General features: G+C 31.7%; 1 protein-coding gene across 1 annotated transcript in view; it reads left to right on the top strand.

Annotated features, from left to right (window-relative positions):
* The first annotated feature begins 504 nt into the window (after nt 1–504).
* LOC107447481 (calsequestrin-1) overlaps nt 505–17,399 on the top strand; it is a 40,298-nt gene continuing 23,403 nt past the window's right edge. The window contains exon 1 of the mRNA XM_087150080.1: nt 505–774. Within this exon, the coding sequence (XP_087006206.1) occupies nt 550–774 (225 nt within the window). The 5' untranslated portion in view covers nt 505–549. The remainder of the gene's footprint in view (nt 775–17,399) is intronic.

Genomic DNA, 17,399 nt, shown 5'->3' with positions numbered 1-17,399 from the left:
ACTTTTTATCAGTTCTAGACCTAAAATAGAAGTATGGTGTGGCGACATTAAGCATCTATTGATAAGATATCTTTTCTTTAAGTGATAATAATCGATCTTTCCATTGTTTCCCGGCTGCTCAATTGAGATGAGGAACCACATAAACGTCTTCGAATGCTTTTAAAAAACGGAAATCGTCTGCTCTTTTACATCATTTAAATTTATGAGCTAAAAGCAAAAACAAGTGACGTACTTCCTACTTAAATTTCCTTTCTTCTCAAAGTGAATACCACTCCAGAAAAAAAGAATGTAAATTCTTCACAGAGAACAATAGTTTCCTTATCTGTCTTTTTGTTTGACTCACACCTTCGAAGATTGCATTGACGCGCTTGCGGCTAACTTTAACTTTAATCATTCAATAAATGTAAACAATAGTGCTCTTGAGAGTATTGGTAAATGGAAACTTATCTTTGATTTTTTTTATCGGTACAACACTTGACAAATGAAACTTTTAGACTATTCTCAGTTTCGTAAACCTCTTTGATCGTACCAGAAAAAAGTTCTGTGAATATGTATCCGCAATTTGTGACTTTGTTGTTAATATTTTGTACCGTTCATGGTTCGATTTTAAATTTTTTACAAACCCCAAAACATGATGGGGTAAAAAGAGTGTGCCATTTAACAGCAGAAAATTTCACTAACATCGTCGGCGCGGCTGATACTGCTGTTGTTATTGTGAAGGATTTAGCAGTACCGAAGACTACATGTCCTACTGAAACAGAAAGTTTTGCTGAGGTAAACTATAACTTCATTAATTATTTATCTGAGTTTCATTTATTCCGATATAGTTTCTTGTATCATACATTAACGTTGATTACAGTAAATTATTAATGCATCTACATACTCACATCTACATAATATTTTAATTAAAATAAAGCGTTTCAGTTTGTTTGTTTGTTTTGTTGTTTTAATTTTTTTGAAGTAAAATGCAGCAGGTTCAAAAAAGGAAACCACATATATCTATCTATATTGTAAATAAAAAAAAAACTTTTGTTATTCATAAAATTCATGTTAATTTCAAAGTTTAAAGAAATTAATCAAAACAAAGAAAAAATAGTACAATGTTTATGATGTGTGTATACCTTTTTGAGTACCGATTGTGCATCGGGTAGTTAAGAATAGACAATTATATATGTTTGTGTTTTTTCCTCTTTTTGTTTTTTCCTCTTTTTGATAGGAATCCCTTTATAAACCATAACAAAGTTTATGCGCAAGTTTAAATTATAACTGTGATGAAAAGTTTGATACGCGAAGTGTTTTGTTAATCAGCTTTTAAATTGCATCATTTGCCTTTAAATTAAATCGTTATCGATTAAAATTATTTTTAAACTTTTTTTTATTAATAGTGGACAATTGAAACGTGAGACGACCTGAAGAAGTCAAAACTTTTGCGACAATTTGATTCAGAAGAATTCATTCAGATATTATATTTAAACTATTTACTAATAAATGAATTATACTAATATCTAAATAGGGAATATATAGAGCGTTAAATTGTGACCGAAACATATGTAGTTGTGATTTATACATATGTTTCGAATTCATGTTAAAAAGGAAGTCAAAATGATATACCTATTTAAGGTCGCAAATTAATAAATACGCGAGAAAGAGACAAAAAATGCTTTCAAAATCTGACGAATTACTGTTGAGGAAGTCGAGATTAAAAACACAAAAAACAATTTTATGACCAAATGAAACTTCTGTTCCTGATACCCGCATTTCATATCCTCCCATTATAAAATAAGTTCCGATCAATCGTTCCTTATTAATTTTGCTTATATGACTGAAGCACTTAAAAATAGGTGAAATATATGGTTATATTATGGTAATATACAAAAGTAATATGGTAATATACAAAGATAAATCGGAAGTCATTATGGAGAAATCTTCAGAGGAAGGCATTGGCCCACAATAGGCTGTCTGGCCAACTATGATGATATGGTGATATTAGGTGTTAGGTAAAAAAAAAACTTTAAACACATTGAGCTGCTATGGCTCAGTGGTTAGGGCACTGAACTGTCATTACGAAAAACTGGGGTTCGATCCCCACAGGCGGATTAAGGTCTCCGCAGCTTCAGGTCGATGTGTATATATCACCATCTCTGAGAAGTAATAGTGGCACTGCGCTCAGTGCTTACCACATTACCATTATCGCAACGTTGGTCACGAAATTGTGAAGCCTTAGACGCCATGACACCCTGGCTCACAGTGGGCTGTAGCGGAAATGCTTTACTTACTTGAAAAACATCTAAAATTTTTAAGAAAAAAATTTTTGTTTATTTTTTTAAACCTTGGTTTTAAATCAAAAAAGCTAATCAAAATTACAAATAATATCACGTTGACGCTTTTCTCCCCCAATTTCAACTAACAATTGAAATTAGTGACGTCTGATTCAAATTTACTTTTTGTGTTTTCAACTAAGACGAAAGTTGTTAAATATTGATTGAATATTATTCTAAATACATTAAATTTCCATTTCATTTTTTTTAATCATATTTTCGGGAATAGAAAGACATATTACAGGTATTCATTTTTTTCTTTGACTTTTGATGACGCTGCGTATTTTATCACACAAATAGTGAAAAGCAAAGACGCCACAATAGTTCTCGATCATTATTAATAGTGTGTTTTTGTTATGATTAACGCTGTGTTTCAATGGTGCTAATATAAGTGCTCTAAGAGTTATTTTTTCAAGTTCTATTTAGAAAAGTGTAAATTTGATTACTGAGAAACAAAACCTATTCTGACATAGTAACAAAAAAAGTTCCTCCGAAAAATGCTTTGTAAATAGCTTTCCTATTGTTTTTATTGAATAATAATTCTAAATTTTCTCTAATCCTCTAATAGGTAATTAATTACTCTTATGCTTTCTTCCAACGGGCTCTTCATTCTTCTTATTTTATGAGTGCCTTTAAATATTTCGTCCCTATGATATAATACTCTATTGTTTTCCGTTGGCATTAAAAACGCTGAGAAAAGTTTAATATTTTAGTTCTCATTCCTCTAACATGTTTCTTGTTTTTTTCCTTGTTAGGCCAATACTACATATAAAAGTATATACCTTTTCATAAAAAAAATAACTTTTTATTCCCCGTTTAGCAACCACAGAAGTGAAAGAACATAAAATTACGAATCCAATTGTTGTGAATAATAGAGCTTCTCAAATTTAAATATGGATTGCATTTGGCGTTCTTTGTGTCTTTTCCACGATACGAAGCTTTTGGAGCCTACTCAAAAATATCTTCAACTTTTGAGAAGCTTATGGTTTGACTGTAAACAGTTATTAATCGTTTAACGATTGACTTTTTGATTGATTCAATTTATAATTTTCACATAAATCAATATTTAAATTTTTTTTTCAGAAAATTATACTGCAAAAAGAACTTAAAATATTAAAATATATAATATAATTCACTTTTTTTAACAAACATAGGAAATATTCCTTCTGAATGTGGTTTGATTATTCTCCTTTGAATGCGCCAATCAAATTCTCAATTTTTTTGACGTATATTTTACATAAATTTTTATTTTGATGAAAAAGTGACAAAAAATATTGTCGGTGCAAGCGTTGGAAAGTATTTTGTACGAATGGTGTTTTCAATGCAAAAATGTAAACAACAACAATCTCGAGCTCATGACCTGCTCTACTTCCGGTTAGAAAGTATACAGCTGTTTACTACAGCTTATTGTGCTGAGATATATTTTCAAACAGATAATTTTGTTTTCAATAAAAGAAATAAATAACATAATTTCAGAACTCAAATCTGCTGCATTTCATTAGATATTCAGTAATTCTAGTGAGTTTGAAGAAAAAAATTAGCTTCAGTTATTGATATATTGGTGAAAAAAGACGACATAATTACTAAATTTAGAAGGAACTCGCTTTTTTTGGCAATTTTGATTTGACTTTTTCTACTTGCTTATTGCTATTTATTCTCATTGCAAGAAATGCACCACGCATACGTTAGTGTTAGTATTTAGTTGGAATTGCGAGACAAAGTTTATTTTTTAAATTATCATTCAGATTTAAATTTTGAATTCAGTATATTGTTGACAAGGTAATATGTGCTTTAAAAGGACTTTATTCTAAAACTAATTTTAAGTTTTTATTACTTCTCAAACGCATTTACTATCTTTTCATCATTTATATTAATTATTATATAATTACGTCTGCAATATTTTTTATTTTCTCAATGTTTGATGTGTTCACTGTCAATATAGAGAACACATTGAGCCAAATGGCCACAAAATACACCAGATAGACCTGCAGCGCTCCCTAGTGTAGAAAACACGATCCATTAAAATGACATGTACATTTCAATGCTGAGAGAAAACACAAATAATTAAATTCGAAAAGGATAAAACTTCTTTGAAAAAAACGCGCTAAGAAGTAGCAGAAATTTCAGAAAAAAGTATCAATACAAGAAACGAATGAAATAAAAATAAATATATGACCACCGAAGCCGACGTCTTCAGGGGGTACCGGCCTCGGTAGCCACTGAAGTTAGTCTTGACTTAGGGATTACTTCAGACAAAAAGTTACTAAGTCAAATATTTTGTTTAAATAAATTTAAAAATATAAGAAAATTTTAAAAGTTTAAGAAATGTGGTAATAAAAAATGTAAAACTTGTCCTTTGACTGATAGTTCTGAGATTGACAGCCATTCTAATGTATTTTTTTGTAAAAGTATTAATATTATTTATTTAATTCAGTGCAATTGTTGTAATTTGTGTTATGTTGGTCAGACAGGTCTTGAATTTCATAAGCGGAATAATTCCCACAGATCAGCTATAAAAAATTTTAATAATAGTAATTGTTCCTCTGATTATGAAATTTTGCATTTTCAATTTCATGATTTTGATAATGTAACTCTTTTTATTTTGGATTTTATGGAAAATTTAGATACTAGACTTGATTTAGAAAATATTTACATTGGTAGTCTTAAAACTCTTTTTCCTTATGGTTTAAATAGTAAATTTAATGGGGAAGGTAATGTTAATACTGAAGATTTTTGTATTTATAATAAATTAAAAGTTTTTGATTTTCCTGGTGTTTTTGATTCAAAATTTAGAAGTAAAAGGGGTGGTGGAAAAGGTAAAGGTAAATTTATTGAGTTTCATGAATTTTCGAATGTTTGTAACTTACCTGTTAATTTGAATAATATTTTCAATATTAGGAAATATAGTTTTGGTTTTAAAAATAAAGTTCAAAAAAATTTCCTTATTAAATTTGGTTCTAAAATTAAATTTGATACTGAACTTGTTAAATTTATTGTTTTGGATTTAATTAAATCAAAAATTGGTGTTAATAAAACTGCTATGCTTTTTAATAAGGTTTCTAAAGTTGAAAGGGCTTTTTGTACGATTAATTTTCATGATAAGAATTTTGAAAATGCTAAGTTACCACAGATTATTCATGGTCTTTCTGATTTCTTTCCTTTAGAACAAATTAGGGTTTCTACTGCTTTTAAATATTCTTCTACACTTAGAAAAAAGGTGTGTAATTATAATTTTTTAAGTCGAAATCTTAATTGTATTTCTAAATTTGATTGTTATTGTAATGAGGAGGGTTTTTCAAAATTTATTGATAATGATTATGGACATGTTATTACCGGAAATTTGGAGATTGTGGGTGATCAAGATTTAATCAGCATTTTAAGTAAGGGTTCAAAATTTAGAACCAGAGTTAAAATGAAAAAAGAAGATTTTATTTTATCCATTAAAAAAGATCTAGATTTTTTTATTGCAAAAATTTCCAGAAAATTTCATTGGCCCGTTGAAGGTTTTTCTGAGTGGAAAGCTAAAATTATTGAAAGGGTTAAATTTAATTTATTTAATACCAGTTTTAGTTCATTTCCTAAAGGTACTTATATTGATTATGATTTGTCTAGAAAAATTAAAAATCTTAAGGATAAATTCATAGTTACTGTGGTAGATAAGGCTTCAAATAATTTCTGTATTATGTGTAAATATTTTTTTAAAAAATTGATTATTGGGGAATATAATGCAAATAATACTTATTTAAAATTAAAAGAAGATAAAAAAGTCATTGAAAAAAGAATTATTGCATTTAGTAAAAAATTAAAATTTAAGTTAAATAGGATTACATTTCCATATTTATATCCAATTGTGAAATTTCATAAAAATTCGATTAATTTTAGGTTTATAGCATGTGGTACTAATAGTTATAATTCTGATATTAGTTATTAGTAAAAGGATTTTTAGTTTTCTAAAAATTATTTTGCTTAAAATTAAAAAAGAGAAAAATATTGTTATTGATAGTAATGTTGAAGTTTTGGATTTTATTAATAATAATGACATTTCCAGCATTAACACTTTTGATTTTGAAAATTTGTATACAAGTATACCACATGGAAAGATTATTGAGATTTGTGAAGGTATTTATGACAGGTATTTATTTGATGAAAAAATTGATAAGTTTAACTGGTTAGATTTATGCAAGTTTAATCTTTTTGAGAATGTTCTTTTTAATGGTTTAGATTTTTATAGGCAAATTATTGGAATTCCACAAGGTAATTCCTTTTCTGGGGCTTTTGCCAACATTTTTTTGCATTTTTTTGGGGCTAAATTTCTTGAACATAAAGAACTTAATGCTTTCCGATACATTGATGATTTGATTTTGTTTAATTGTGATGATTATAATTTTATTTATAGTATTTATCCTGGTGATTTGGTCCTGAAAAAAACTAATGAAAATTGTTTTAATATTGAATATTTAGATTTTAAAATTGATATTGTTAACAGTTTTATTAAAATTGGTGTGTTTGATAAAGGAAAAGCTTTTAATTTTAATGTTATTTTTTTCTGCAACTTTAAAACTAATTTGTGTAGTAAAATATTCAAAAATCTTGTTTTTTCACAATTAGTTAGGATCAGGAAAATTTGCAATAATGTTGAAAGTTTTCGGGAAGCTGTGGATAATTTTTTAAATAATTTGAGTAAAAATGATTTTCCTTTTCATTTTTGTAATGTTAATTTTTTAATTAAAAAAATGATTGATGGTTTCTAAGTTTTTATATAATTTTTTCTTTTCACAGGGCGCAATTCTAGTCTTAACTGAGCAGCCCCAGTTAAGCAATCCATTAATTTGTCTACGTATTTCTTTCTCCTGACCTTTTCCATTTCATTTTAAACTTCTTCTGCGCATTATAATAGGGGGCGTTGGTTTTTCAGTTTTTAGTGTTTTCTTTTCCTCTACTTGCTTTTGAAGTTGATGCTTGACCTGTGACTTAGTGAGTTTTTCTGATGATTTTGATTGATTTTCTTTTCTTAATTTGTTAATTATTTTGAATGTATCTTGTTTTTCCTGGACCTCTATACAAAACCATCGGGGTACTGAGGGAGATTTTTTAAGCATTTGCTTCTCCCTCAAATAGAAATGGTTTTGTTTTTAATGGCTACCGAGGCCGGTACCCCCTGAAGACGTCGGCTTCGGTGGTCATATATTTATTTTTATTTCATTCGTTGCTTGTATGTACATTTCAAGACATTTTAATTTAACACAAAATCATTTATTTTTAACAAAAAGAGAAGGAGATAATGTCTCCACTCTTCTCTTTAGGTGAAAACCCATTAAACTTTTCAGTTTGTTTTCGGACGGCATAGTCAAAGCAGTTTGAAGCGGGTTCCAAAAACTCCGCGTCGGGGATTTGACCATTATGTTTGTTAATAAACAGGAAGTGGCGTCCCCTATCGATAAACGTTATGTCATAAGAATAATCTGAATGACTCCTTTCAAAATGTGTATTTCAAAACACAAATATCGTAATTCATGTCAATTAAAATTTATAATATTTTATGATTGAAAAAAATTTCTATCCTATTAACCAATTTAAAATATAAAAATATATATTTATAACATTAGAAATTTTTATTCTTTGTTCTCTAACCAGGCGTTTAGAAATTCCCTGATTACGTTGTGTTACAAATTACAATTCAAACGTAATTATCAATGAAATGTCTTTTAACCTTGTCAATATTTTACTTGTACAGCATTGTATTTATCTGTGCATCTGTGTGTTAGCGGTCACTCATCTGTGAATGACAGCTAACCTGACCGATTGCGATATTGGCGATCGAAATGGGCTGCAGGTGGTGTAGAGCAGAACTCTTTTCCTATGGCAACACTTCACATGCTTTCCCCATTAGCGTGTGGAAAGTCATAGAGGAAGGAAGTACGTTAGTTTCTCTCTTGATTTTCATATAGATTAAAATCTTTCAACGTGAAACACTATATGAAACTGAAAACTGCATTAAACATAGCTCTAAAAAAAAGTATCATGGAAATTTTAAAAAATATTTTGATTAAATAAAAAGGAAAAATATTAAGAAAAGGGAAAATATCGTAGTACATTCCTATACAACTGAAAAGAGGAGGAGAGGGAAGGGAGAAGGGCTAAAGGCGTGAAACCGGTCTCTCCCCAGATGGCGTATTCGAGTGTTGCGATCGCGAATCATGGGGTTACTCCTATATTAAAACTTCTGATATTGGAATGTTCCATAAGAAGAATGTTAAGATTTTTGTGCATACACTTTTACAAAAATAATTAGTGCATGCTCAAAGTGCGATTCACCGTTTTTAGCTCAGTGCAATAAAATATTTGTTTAAGTACATTTTTCGAGTAACTATACATATTTTAAATTGCGTCATGTCTATGAAGCGAAATGGAGAAATATTCCATTCAATTTATCTTTATATTTGTTATGAAGCATCTGTGACTTTTTTAACTGAAAGATGAAAATGATTACTTAGTTTAAAGTTTGAATATGGATGGTGTTTTCTACACTAGGGAAAGCTGCAAGCTCGGTACAGCCTAAATTTCCGGGTTACTGTTTCCGTTGTATTTTAAAGCCATTTGGCATCATTGTGTTTTGAGATTCTTGCAAACAATGTATTTGATTACTTATTACTTGTGATTACAATGCTAACAATACTTGTGTTTACAGTGCTAAAAGTGTTTACACTAACGTAAGATGGTGCACAGCTCGCAACAAGAACAAACAGTAGTAAACTTATGGAAAGAGGCCACATCAAGACTGCCAAAAAAGCGAGTTATTCAAAATCTAGCAACCATGTCACCTTTTTTAACAATATATCTCTAAATAACTAAAACAAATTTTCTCTTCAAACTCACCAGAATTACATAATAACATTAATATCTTATGAAATACGGCAGATTTGAGCTCAGAAGTTATCTAATTTATTTCTTTTATTGAAAACAAAATTATCCGTTTGAAAATATCGCCTCGCAAAATAACATGTAGTAAGCAGCTGCAAACTTTCTAACCGGAACTAGAGCAGGCATACAGCTCGAGATTGTTATTGTTTACATTTCTACTGAAAACACCATCCATAGCTGCAAATAAACTTTCTACTACGTTTTACTAATTCGCGATCGCAACGAACTATAACGTTGTTGTATGAGACGAATAGCTGAAATTTCTATATGAACATTGAATAGTCATTCAGTTGCTCTGGAGATGTCATTAATGTGGCGTGTAGCATTGTAACGTTTCTTCTTTATTGTGGCTTATTAAATTTAAAATATAAAATTGTTTGATATTCTTTCTTATGGAAGCGAAAACAACATGATATCTCTTTTTTTTTAGAGAAGGAACATCCGAAACACATCGAAAAATGCTTCTAAATAAAATATGTATCTTCTTATTAGAGTTAAAACCTAATGCCTTCTAAATCGATCATTTAATTTCGCAAAAAAAAAAGTTTTTTGACAAAATTTTTATCAAAAAGTTTAAGTTTCAATTAAAACTCATTATTTATTGTTGTGCTGTGAGTATCCTTGATGAAGTATTCCAATTAAGAAACATGATAACTTAAAATATATATTTAATATAACCTTAAAATATATATTTATATAATATAACCAACAAAACATAACAAATAACATGCTAGCAGTAAGTAACAAAGATTAGCGATGAACATCTATTAGTAATGTGTTTATATACTCTCTGGAAAGGTAAGGCAGCACTGCTGTTCAGCAACTACAGGCTGTCGTCATCGATTCGTAGTAATGACGGAAGATGACGTCGGCTGTCATCACAACATTTATAAACTAAAAAACGTAAAATAAAGAATGCTTATGAAAAAAATGATTCTATAAATTTCTCACATTAAAATAAAAACTTTCATATTTTTTTTATTCTTATAATCATACGTAGAAAACCATTCAAAAGAAAATTATCATCAAATAAGAAAGAAAAATTATTTACAAGCAAAATTTTTTATTATAAAAATCATAACACTTACCTGCTTTATAAATCCGGAAAATTGCAAAATGATATGTTCTTCGTTTGAAAACATCATTTTCAAATAATATATACCTAGATTATCTCTTTATTACTTTAAGATGACATACCACACAGTAAAATTTCATAATTGAAAGATCTCGATATGAATTTCAATATGTAACTTAAAAACAGAATAGCTGAATTCTAGTCGAAATTTATCATTCAAAATTAAAAAACGATAAAAATTTATTAATAATCAACAAAAATGATATTATTTCAAGTAATTTAGATGATTCTTTATTGTTGTTTTCCGAACTATATAGATTCAGAAATATATACAGTTCTATAAAGAAGAGGAATATTCTATTTCTATCACAGTTCTGCACGTTCTGAAATCATATCTATTCACTGGAATAAACTGAGCAACGATTGGGGGACAGGATAGCCTGGTCGGTAGAGCGCTGGGCCCATGTCCGAGAGTTCGTGGGTTCGAACCCCACCCGCTGAAAACTCCCTGTGTAGTAAAAGGGCGACTGATGCACGTTAAATCTGTTGAGTCGCTAAGTCCTCCATGTTGCCATAACAAATCAGGACCTCTGGGGGTAGTGAATTGGAGATCGATTGTTATCTGATTCAGATCAAAATTACGATCTGTGGATGAATGAATGAATAGATCTATGAATGGATCTGCCCTTTAAACGGGCGTGACTTATGGGCGGGGCAGAAGTCAAATTTTGGCTCCATTGGAAAACAAGAACAATCGCACCGCTCTGACTTAACAGGCATACGAAAACAACAACTATAGTTGTTGTTGTTTTTGTATTGTTTGTTTTATTAAACATTGTCGACATTGCTTATAAGCAATATTGACTTCACTTTAATTTGTAATTTACTGAAGACAAAGGAATATTTAAGGACTATGTTAAAATTCGGAAACATATTCCGAATAATGACATTAAAATTTTTTGAGGACAACTATTGAAATTTGAAGAGTATCCTTAAGATTTCAGAACGTCTTGTCACCTTACCTATGGATAGTGCTTTCTACACTATAATGTAGAAAACTATAGGGAGTGCTTGTACTTCCGGGTTATTGCTGTTTTTGGTGCTTCTTTAAGCTATTTGGCTCACATCGTAATCATTGAGTTCTGAGAATCTCTTGAGTAGTATTTCTTGTATATGTATATTTGTTACCTAATTTATTGTCGTGTATTTAGCCGTTCGAGGCTATGTTTACGAACTATCACGCCTACGCAATCGAATTGGGACTTTCCCTCTAAAAGTTTCAGTTCGCATTCCTCATCTGTTAGCGTTGCGTTAAGACGCATCTTTTGTATTCTAAATTCTAAATGTTGTAATTAATTAATAAATAGTGCTTGTTAGATATAAGAGTGTTATTTCCTAAAACCCCACGCTATGGGACAGCACACTGGCGACGAGTTGGTGAATTTTATTTTCCAATAATACAAAAAATCATCGCTTGAAAAAGTTACGTTTCAAAGTGAAACTAATTTGGATTAAGGTTTCAAGTACCTGAAGATAGGTAATATTTTTGCTCTTGAAGACTGCTCCAGGTAGGACAATTTATTTCTTTTTCCAAATGGAAGACCTCATCTCTCAATTAGTTGAACAAAATAAATTGTTAATGTCGGCGCTGCAGCCGAAAGACGAAACCAGAAACAAAAGTAACGTTACTGGTGTGAATTTCGAGAAATTCGATGATTCCCAAGAGACATTTGAATCTTTTTTGGAGCGGTTTGAGGCTTTTTTGGACATACAAAATGTTCCAAATGAAAAACGAGCAAAAACATTAATTTCCAGCTTATCAGCAAAATTGTATAATTTGTTAAAAAATTTGTTGGCTCCCAACAATCCAGCTGAAGCTGATTTTGAAACCTTAAAAAACACTCTTAAAGATCATCTTCACCCAAAACCATTAATTATTCCTAGCAGACATATTTTCCTTAATCGTAAACAACACGAGGGAGAAAGTATTAATGCTTATTTAGCAGAACTTCGTTCATTGGCAATGCCATGCAATTATAAACAAGAACTGCTGAACACTATGCTGCGGGACGTTTTTGTGAGCGGTCTCCGTGATCGTGCCACATTAGACAGACTTTTTGAAGAAGATGATATAGATCTCGAGCGTACTGTAAAAATTGCTTTGGCCATGGAAAAGGCTAGCAAGAGCACCCAAGAAATAATTGGGAAAGCAACAGAAATTAAAGAATTTAAGGCTAACAGGAAAAAAGAACCGAAACAATTCTGGTCTAACAAAACGAAAGAAAAAAATAACTTTGCATGTTATCGGTGTAAGGGATCTAATCATTCCTCAAGGGAATGTAAATACAAATCTGCAACATGCGGCTACTGCCATAAAGTTGGACATCTAACAAAAGCGTGTTTTTCTGCCGCTAGAGCAAAACAATATAAACATGTTAACCAGAAACAAATTGACACTGAACCCGGATGTTCACGTGAAAATACTATATCCGTACCGTTGCACGCATTAAATGACAAAACATTTAGCGAGGAATTACCTAAAAGACCACCAATAATGATTAAAGTAAATATAGAAAATTCTCCAGTTCAAATGGAGGTCGACACTGGAGGAACAGTATCGGTTATGAGCATTAATAGGTTTCGAAAAATCTCTAATAAAAAGATAAAACCTACTAAACTGATTTTCAAAACCTACAAGGGAGATGAGGTTGTACCGCTTGGATATGTTTCTGTTAAAGTTGATTATAATAATATATCATATAACTTAAATTTATATCTAGTTAAAGAGAATTTAGATACTATTTTTGGTAGAGAATGGCTTTATGAAATTCCATTAAATTGGAATACCATTAAAACAATTAATACTGTAAATACTAAAGTTAATTTCGATTTGTCTAAACTTTTAAAAGACTTTAAACATCTCTTTACTGATGAATTAGGGGAAATTAAAAATTATGAATGTAAACTTGAGTTAAGGGAAGATACCAAACCCATTTTTTGCCGACCCCGGCAAGTTCCCTTCGCGCTAAAACAGAGAGTCAATCAGGAAATCGAAAGACTCGAAAGGGAAGGATTAATCGAAAAAATAAACATATCCGATTGGGCCACGCCCATAGTTCCGATTGTCAAACACAACGGATCGATTAGGCTATGTGCTGATTACTCAGTAACGATAAACAAGCACTTAAAGGTACAAAAACACCCTCTTCCTCGAACTGAAGATATTTTTGCCTCACTTAGTGATGGCAGGGTATTTTCTAAAGTTGATTTTAGCCAAGCTTATTTGCAAATGAAGGTTGAAAAGGAAAGTCAGAAACTCCTAACCATTAATACAGAAAAAGGTCTTTATACTCCAAAAAGATTAATGTACGGAATTAATGCGGCTCCGGCCATTTGGCAAAAATACATCGAAAGTGTATTCCATGGTCTTGAAGGAGTTGAAGTATTTTTTGATGACGCACGCATAGCAGCTCCCGATAACGAAACTCATTATTTCAGATTACGAAAATTTTTTGAAAGATGTCAAGAACATGGTCTGAAAATCAATAAGGATAAAAGTAAATTCTTTCAAAGTGAAATTGAGTTTTTAGGATATAGAATAAGTTCTAAAGGACTTTCAAAAACATCGGAGAAAATAGCTGCAATTAAAAATGCTAAGGCACCACGGAATGTTCAAGACGTTCAGTCATTTATGGGTCTCGTGAATTTTTATTCAAGGTTTTCTAAGGACTTAGCAACTTTGGCCTATCCTTTATACAACTTAACCAAGAAAACCGTTACTTGGAAATGGGATCGCACTTGTCAGGAAGCTTTCGAAAATGTAAAAAACGAAATTTGCTCTGACAAAATACTAACCCATTATGACCCAAATCTTCCTGTCTTGCTATCTTCTGATGCTTCACCTGTAGGATTGGGAGCAGTACTTTCCCATAAATTCCCAGATGGTTCAGAACGACCCATAGCATTTGCCTCCAGAACTCTATCTCCAACGGAGCAACGTTACTCTCAAATTGACAAAGAAGCTTTGGCAATCGTTTGGAGTGTTAAAAAGTTTTACCTCTACTTAAAGGGAAATAGATTCACTTTGATTACTGACCACAAGCCCCTGGTTTCCATCTTTTCATGTAAAAAGGGTCTCCCAGTCCTTTCTGCGACAAGACTTTTGCATTATGCTCTTGTTCTGCAAGCTTATAATTTTGATATCGTTTATCGCAATACAAAGGACCACGGCAATGCTGACTGCTTATCACGTCTACCATTGAAATCTGAAGAACTGGAATTAAAAGATGATATTGCAGTATACCAAATTTCCCAAATTGAAACCTTACCCGTTACTGCCAAAGATTTAGCAAAAGCCACGCAGTTCGATGAACACTTGGGAAAACTTTTAAAAATATTACAATATGGAGGTCAATTAGAAGGGAAGGAAAAATATACCTTACAGGATGGGTGTATTATGTATGGGCAACGAGTGTGTATTCCAGACTGCTACAAAGCAAAAATACTAGACGAGTTGCATCATGGGCATCTTGGTGTAGTAAAAATGAAAGCAATTGCCAGATCTTACGTGTATTGGCAAGACATTGACCAAGACATAGAGAATTCTGCGAAAAACTGTTTGGACTGTGCTAGGTTCAAAACGGATCCAGCAAAAGCAAAAGTTCATCATTGGGAATATCCCAGTGCACCATGGGAAAGAGTGCACATTGATTTCGCAGGACCTATATTTGAACGGATGTTTCTACTTATTGTTGACGCACATTCAAAATGGCTTGAAGTTTACCCCATGAAGACAGCCAACTCATTCAAGACAATTGAATGCCTCCGAGATTGCTTTTCACGTTTTGGACTACCTGTAGTGTTAGTTTCCGACAACGGCACACAGTTTACGTCTCAAGAGTTCCAAACATTTATACGAAGAAATGGCATTAAGCATAAGACATGCGCCCCTTTCAAACCATCCAGCAATGGACAAGCAGAGCGCTACGTGCATACATTAAAACAATCTCTCCGTGCCATGCAGAACTTTGCAGGAAATATCCAGCAAAAGGTTAGCACCTTCCTCATGCAATATCGCAAGGCTCCTAATATGACAACTATGATTAGTCCGGCTATGCTTTTCCTTAAGAGAGACATCAGGACTAGAATAGATCTTGTTCTCCCTGACTTGGTCGGAAGAGTCAATGAGAAGATCAGAAAAAGCACGTATAATTTTCAAGATCGTATTTTTCACGAAGGTGATAAGGTGGCTATTCGAGACTATCGTTCACCCAACGCAAGGTGGAAATTTGGAACTGTCATGAGCAAAGAGGGAGCTCTTCACTACACAGTTAATGTACAAGGTACATTGTATAGACGCCACGTAGACCAAATGCGACCAACAGGAGACCAGATCTTGGAAAAGACTATTCACGTTCCACGAATTAGTTTCAGCAGTGAAACTCCACACATGGGCACTACTGATAATTCTCCTGAATCCACTGATCCTGGCGGAGATATCCAAAACCACTCTGGATCCGTCAAATCAACACCAGAAACTCGCCAACCATCTCCAACTAAGAAACCGAGTTCAGCTGTTTTGCCGAGAAATACTCTATCTTCAACTTCTCAACAAACTCCATTTCAGCCGAGGCGATCACAAAGGATTAGACGGCCCCCTAAGAGACTTGACCTTTAAATCTCCATTTTAAAGGGGGAGGAGATGTCGTGTATTTAGCCGTTCGAGGCTATGTTTACGAACTATCACGCCTACGCAATCGAATTGGGACTTTCCCTCTAAAAGTTTCAGTTCGCATTCCTCATCTGTTAGCGTTGCGTTAAGACGCATCTTTTGTATTCTAAATTCTAAATGTTGTAATTAATTAATAAATAGTGCTTGTTAGATATAAGAGTGTTATTTCCTAAAACCCCACGCTATGGGACAGCACATTACTGTTTAAAAGAAAAATCGTTATAAAAATCGTCATTTGAAGACCTGTCATTTCAAGATGTAAGAATTGTCCTTTGAAAAAAGAACCGTTATAAAGTACTTCTTACCTTATTAGCAATATACCAGCTTCGAAATTCAAACCTAAATGATAATTTGTAAAATTAACTTAATCTCGCTGCTCGAATAACATGCTGACACTAAGGTATGATGGTGCACGGCTTGAACCAAGAACAAACAGTAATAAACAAGTAAAAGGAGGCTAAATCAGAGATGCCAAAAAAGTGATTTATTTATAAAACTGTCAACCATGTAACATATTTTAACAATACGTCTCTAAATAACAAAAACAAATTTTCACTTCAAACTTACCAAAGTTACTTAAAATTATTAATATCTTATGAAATACAGCATATTTTAAACAGAAATTATGTAACTTATTTCTTTTATTAAAAACAAAATTATCTGTTTGAAAATATCTTTTCGCGGTATGGATGGTGTTTTCAATATAAATGTAAGCAATAACAATCTCGAGCTCAATACCAGCTTTAGTTCCTGTTAGAAAGCTTACAACTGCGTACTACAGCTTATTCTGCGAGGCGATACTTTCAAACGGATAATTTTGTTTTCGACAAAAGAAGTAAATTAGGTGATTTCTGCACTCAAATCTGCCATATTTCATAAGATATTAATGTTATTAAGTAATTCTGGTGAGTTTGAAGTGAAAATTTGTTTTAGTTATTTATAGATATATTGTTAAAAAAAGTGTCATGATCACGTTGTGAGCCAAAGGGCTTTAAAATACACCGGAAACAGTAACCCCGAAGCATAGGCGGTATGGAGCTGGCAGCGTTTCCTAGTGTAGAAAACACCATACATAAGCTGTAGTAAGCAGCTGTATAATTTCTAACCGGATGATGTTGTTAGCTCGAGATTGATGTTGTTAACTTTCATATTGAATAACCATTCATACTGAAAATGTAATAAAATATTTCCAAGTAAGTTTTATGTTGAGTTATGTCAAAATAAAAAGATTCCTTTAAGAAAAATACGAAGAAGAAATATTTTCAAAAAATCTATTTTAATGATTTTTTAAAACAAAAAGCATGGCTTTATCATGCGTCTTTTTTTATATTTTGTGCTTTTACGTCTTGTAGAT

Source organism: Parasteatoda tepidariorum, chromosome 8, assembly GCF_982258835.1.
Source record: "Parasteatoda tepidariorum strain Cologne lab strain chromosome 8, Ptep-v5.0, whole genome shotgun sequence".
NCBI classification, from domain to species: Eukaryota; Metazoa; Arthropoda; class Arachnida; order Araneae; family Theridiidae; genus Parasteatoda; species Parasteatoda tepidariorum.
The sequence above is the reverse complement of the archived record's forward strand: the minus strand, read 5'-3'. Positions and strand labels throughout refer to the sequence as shown.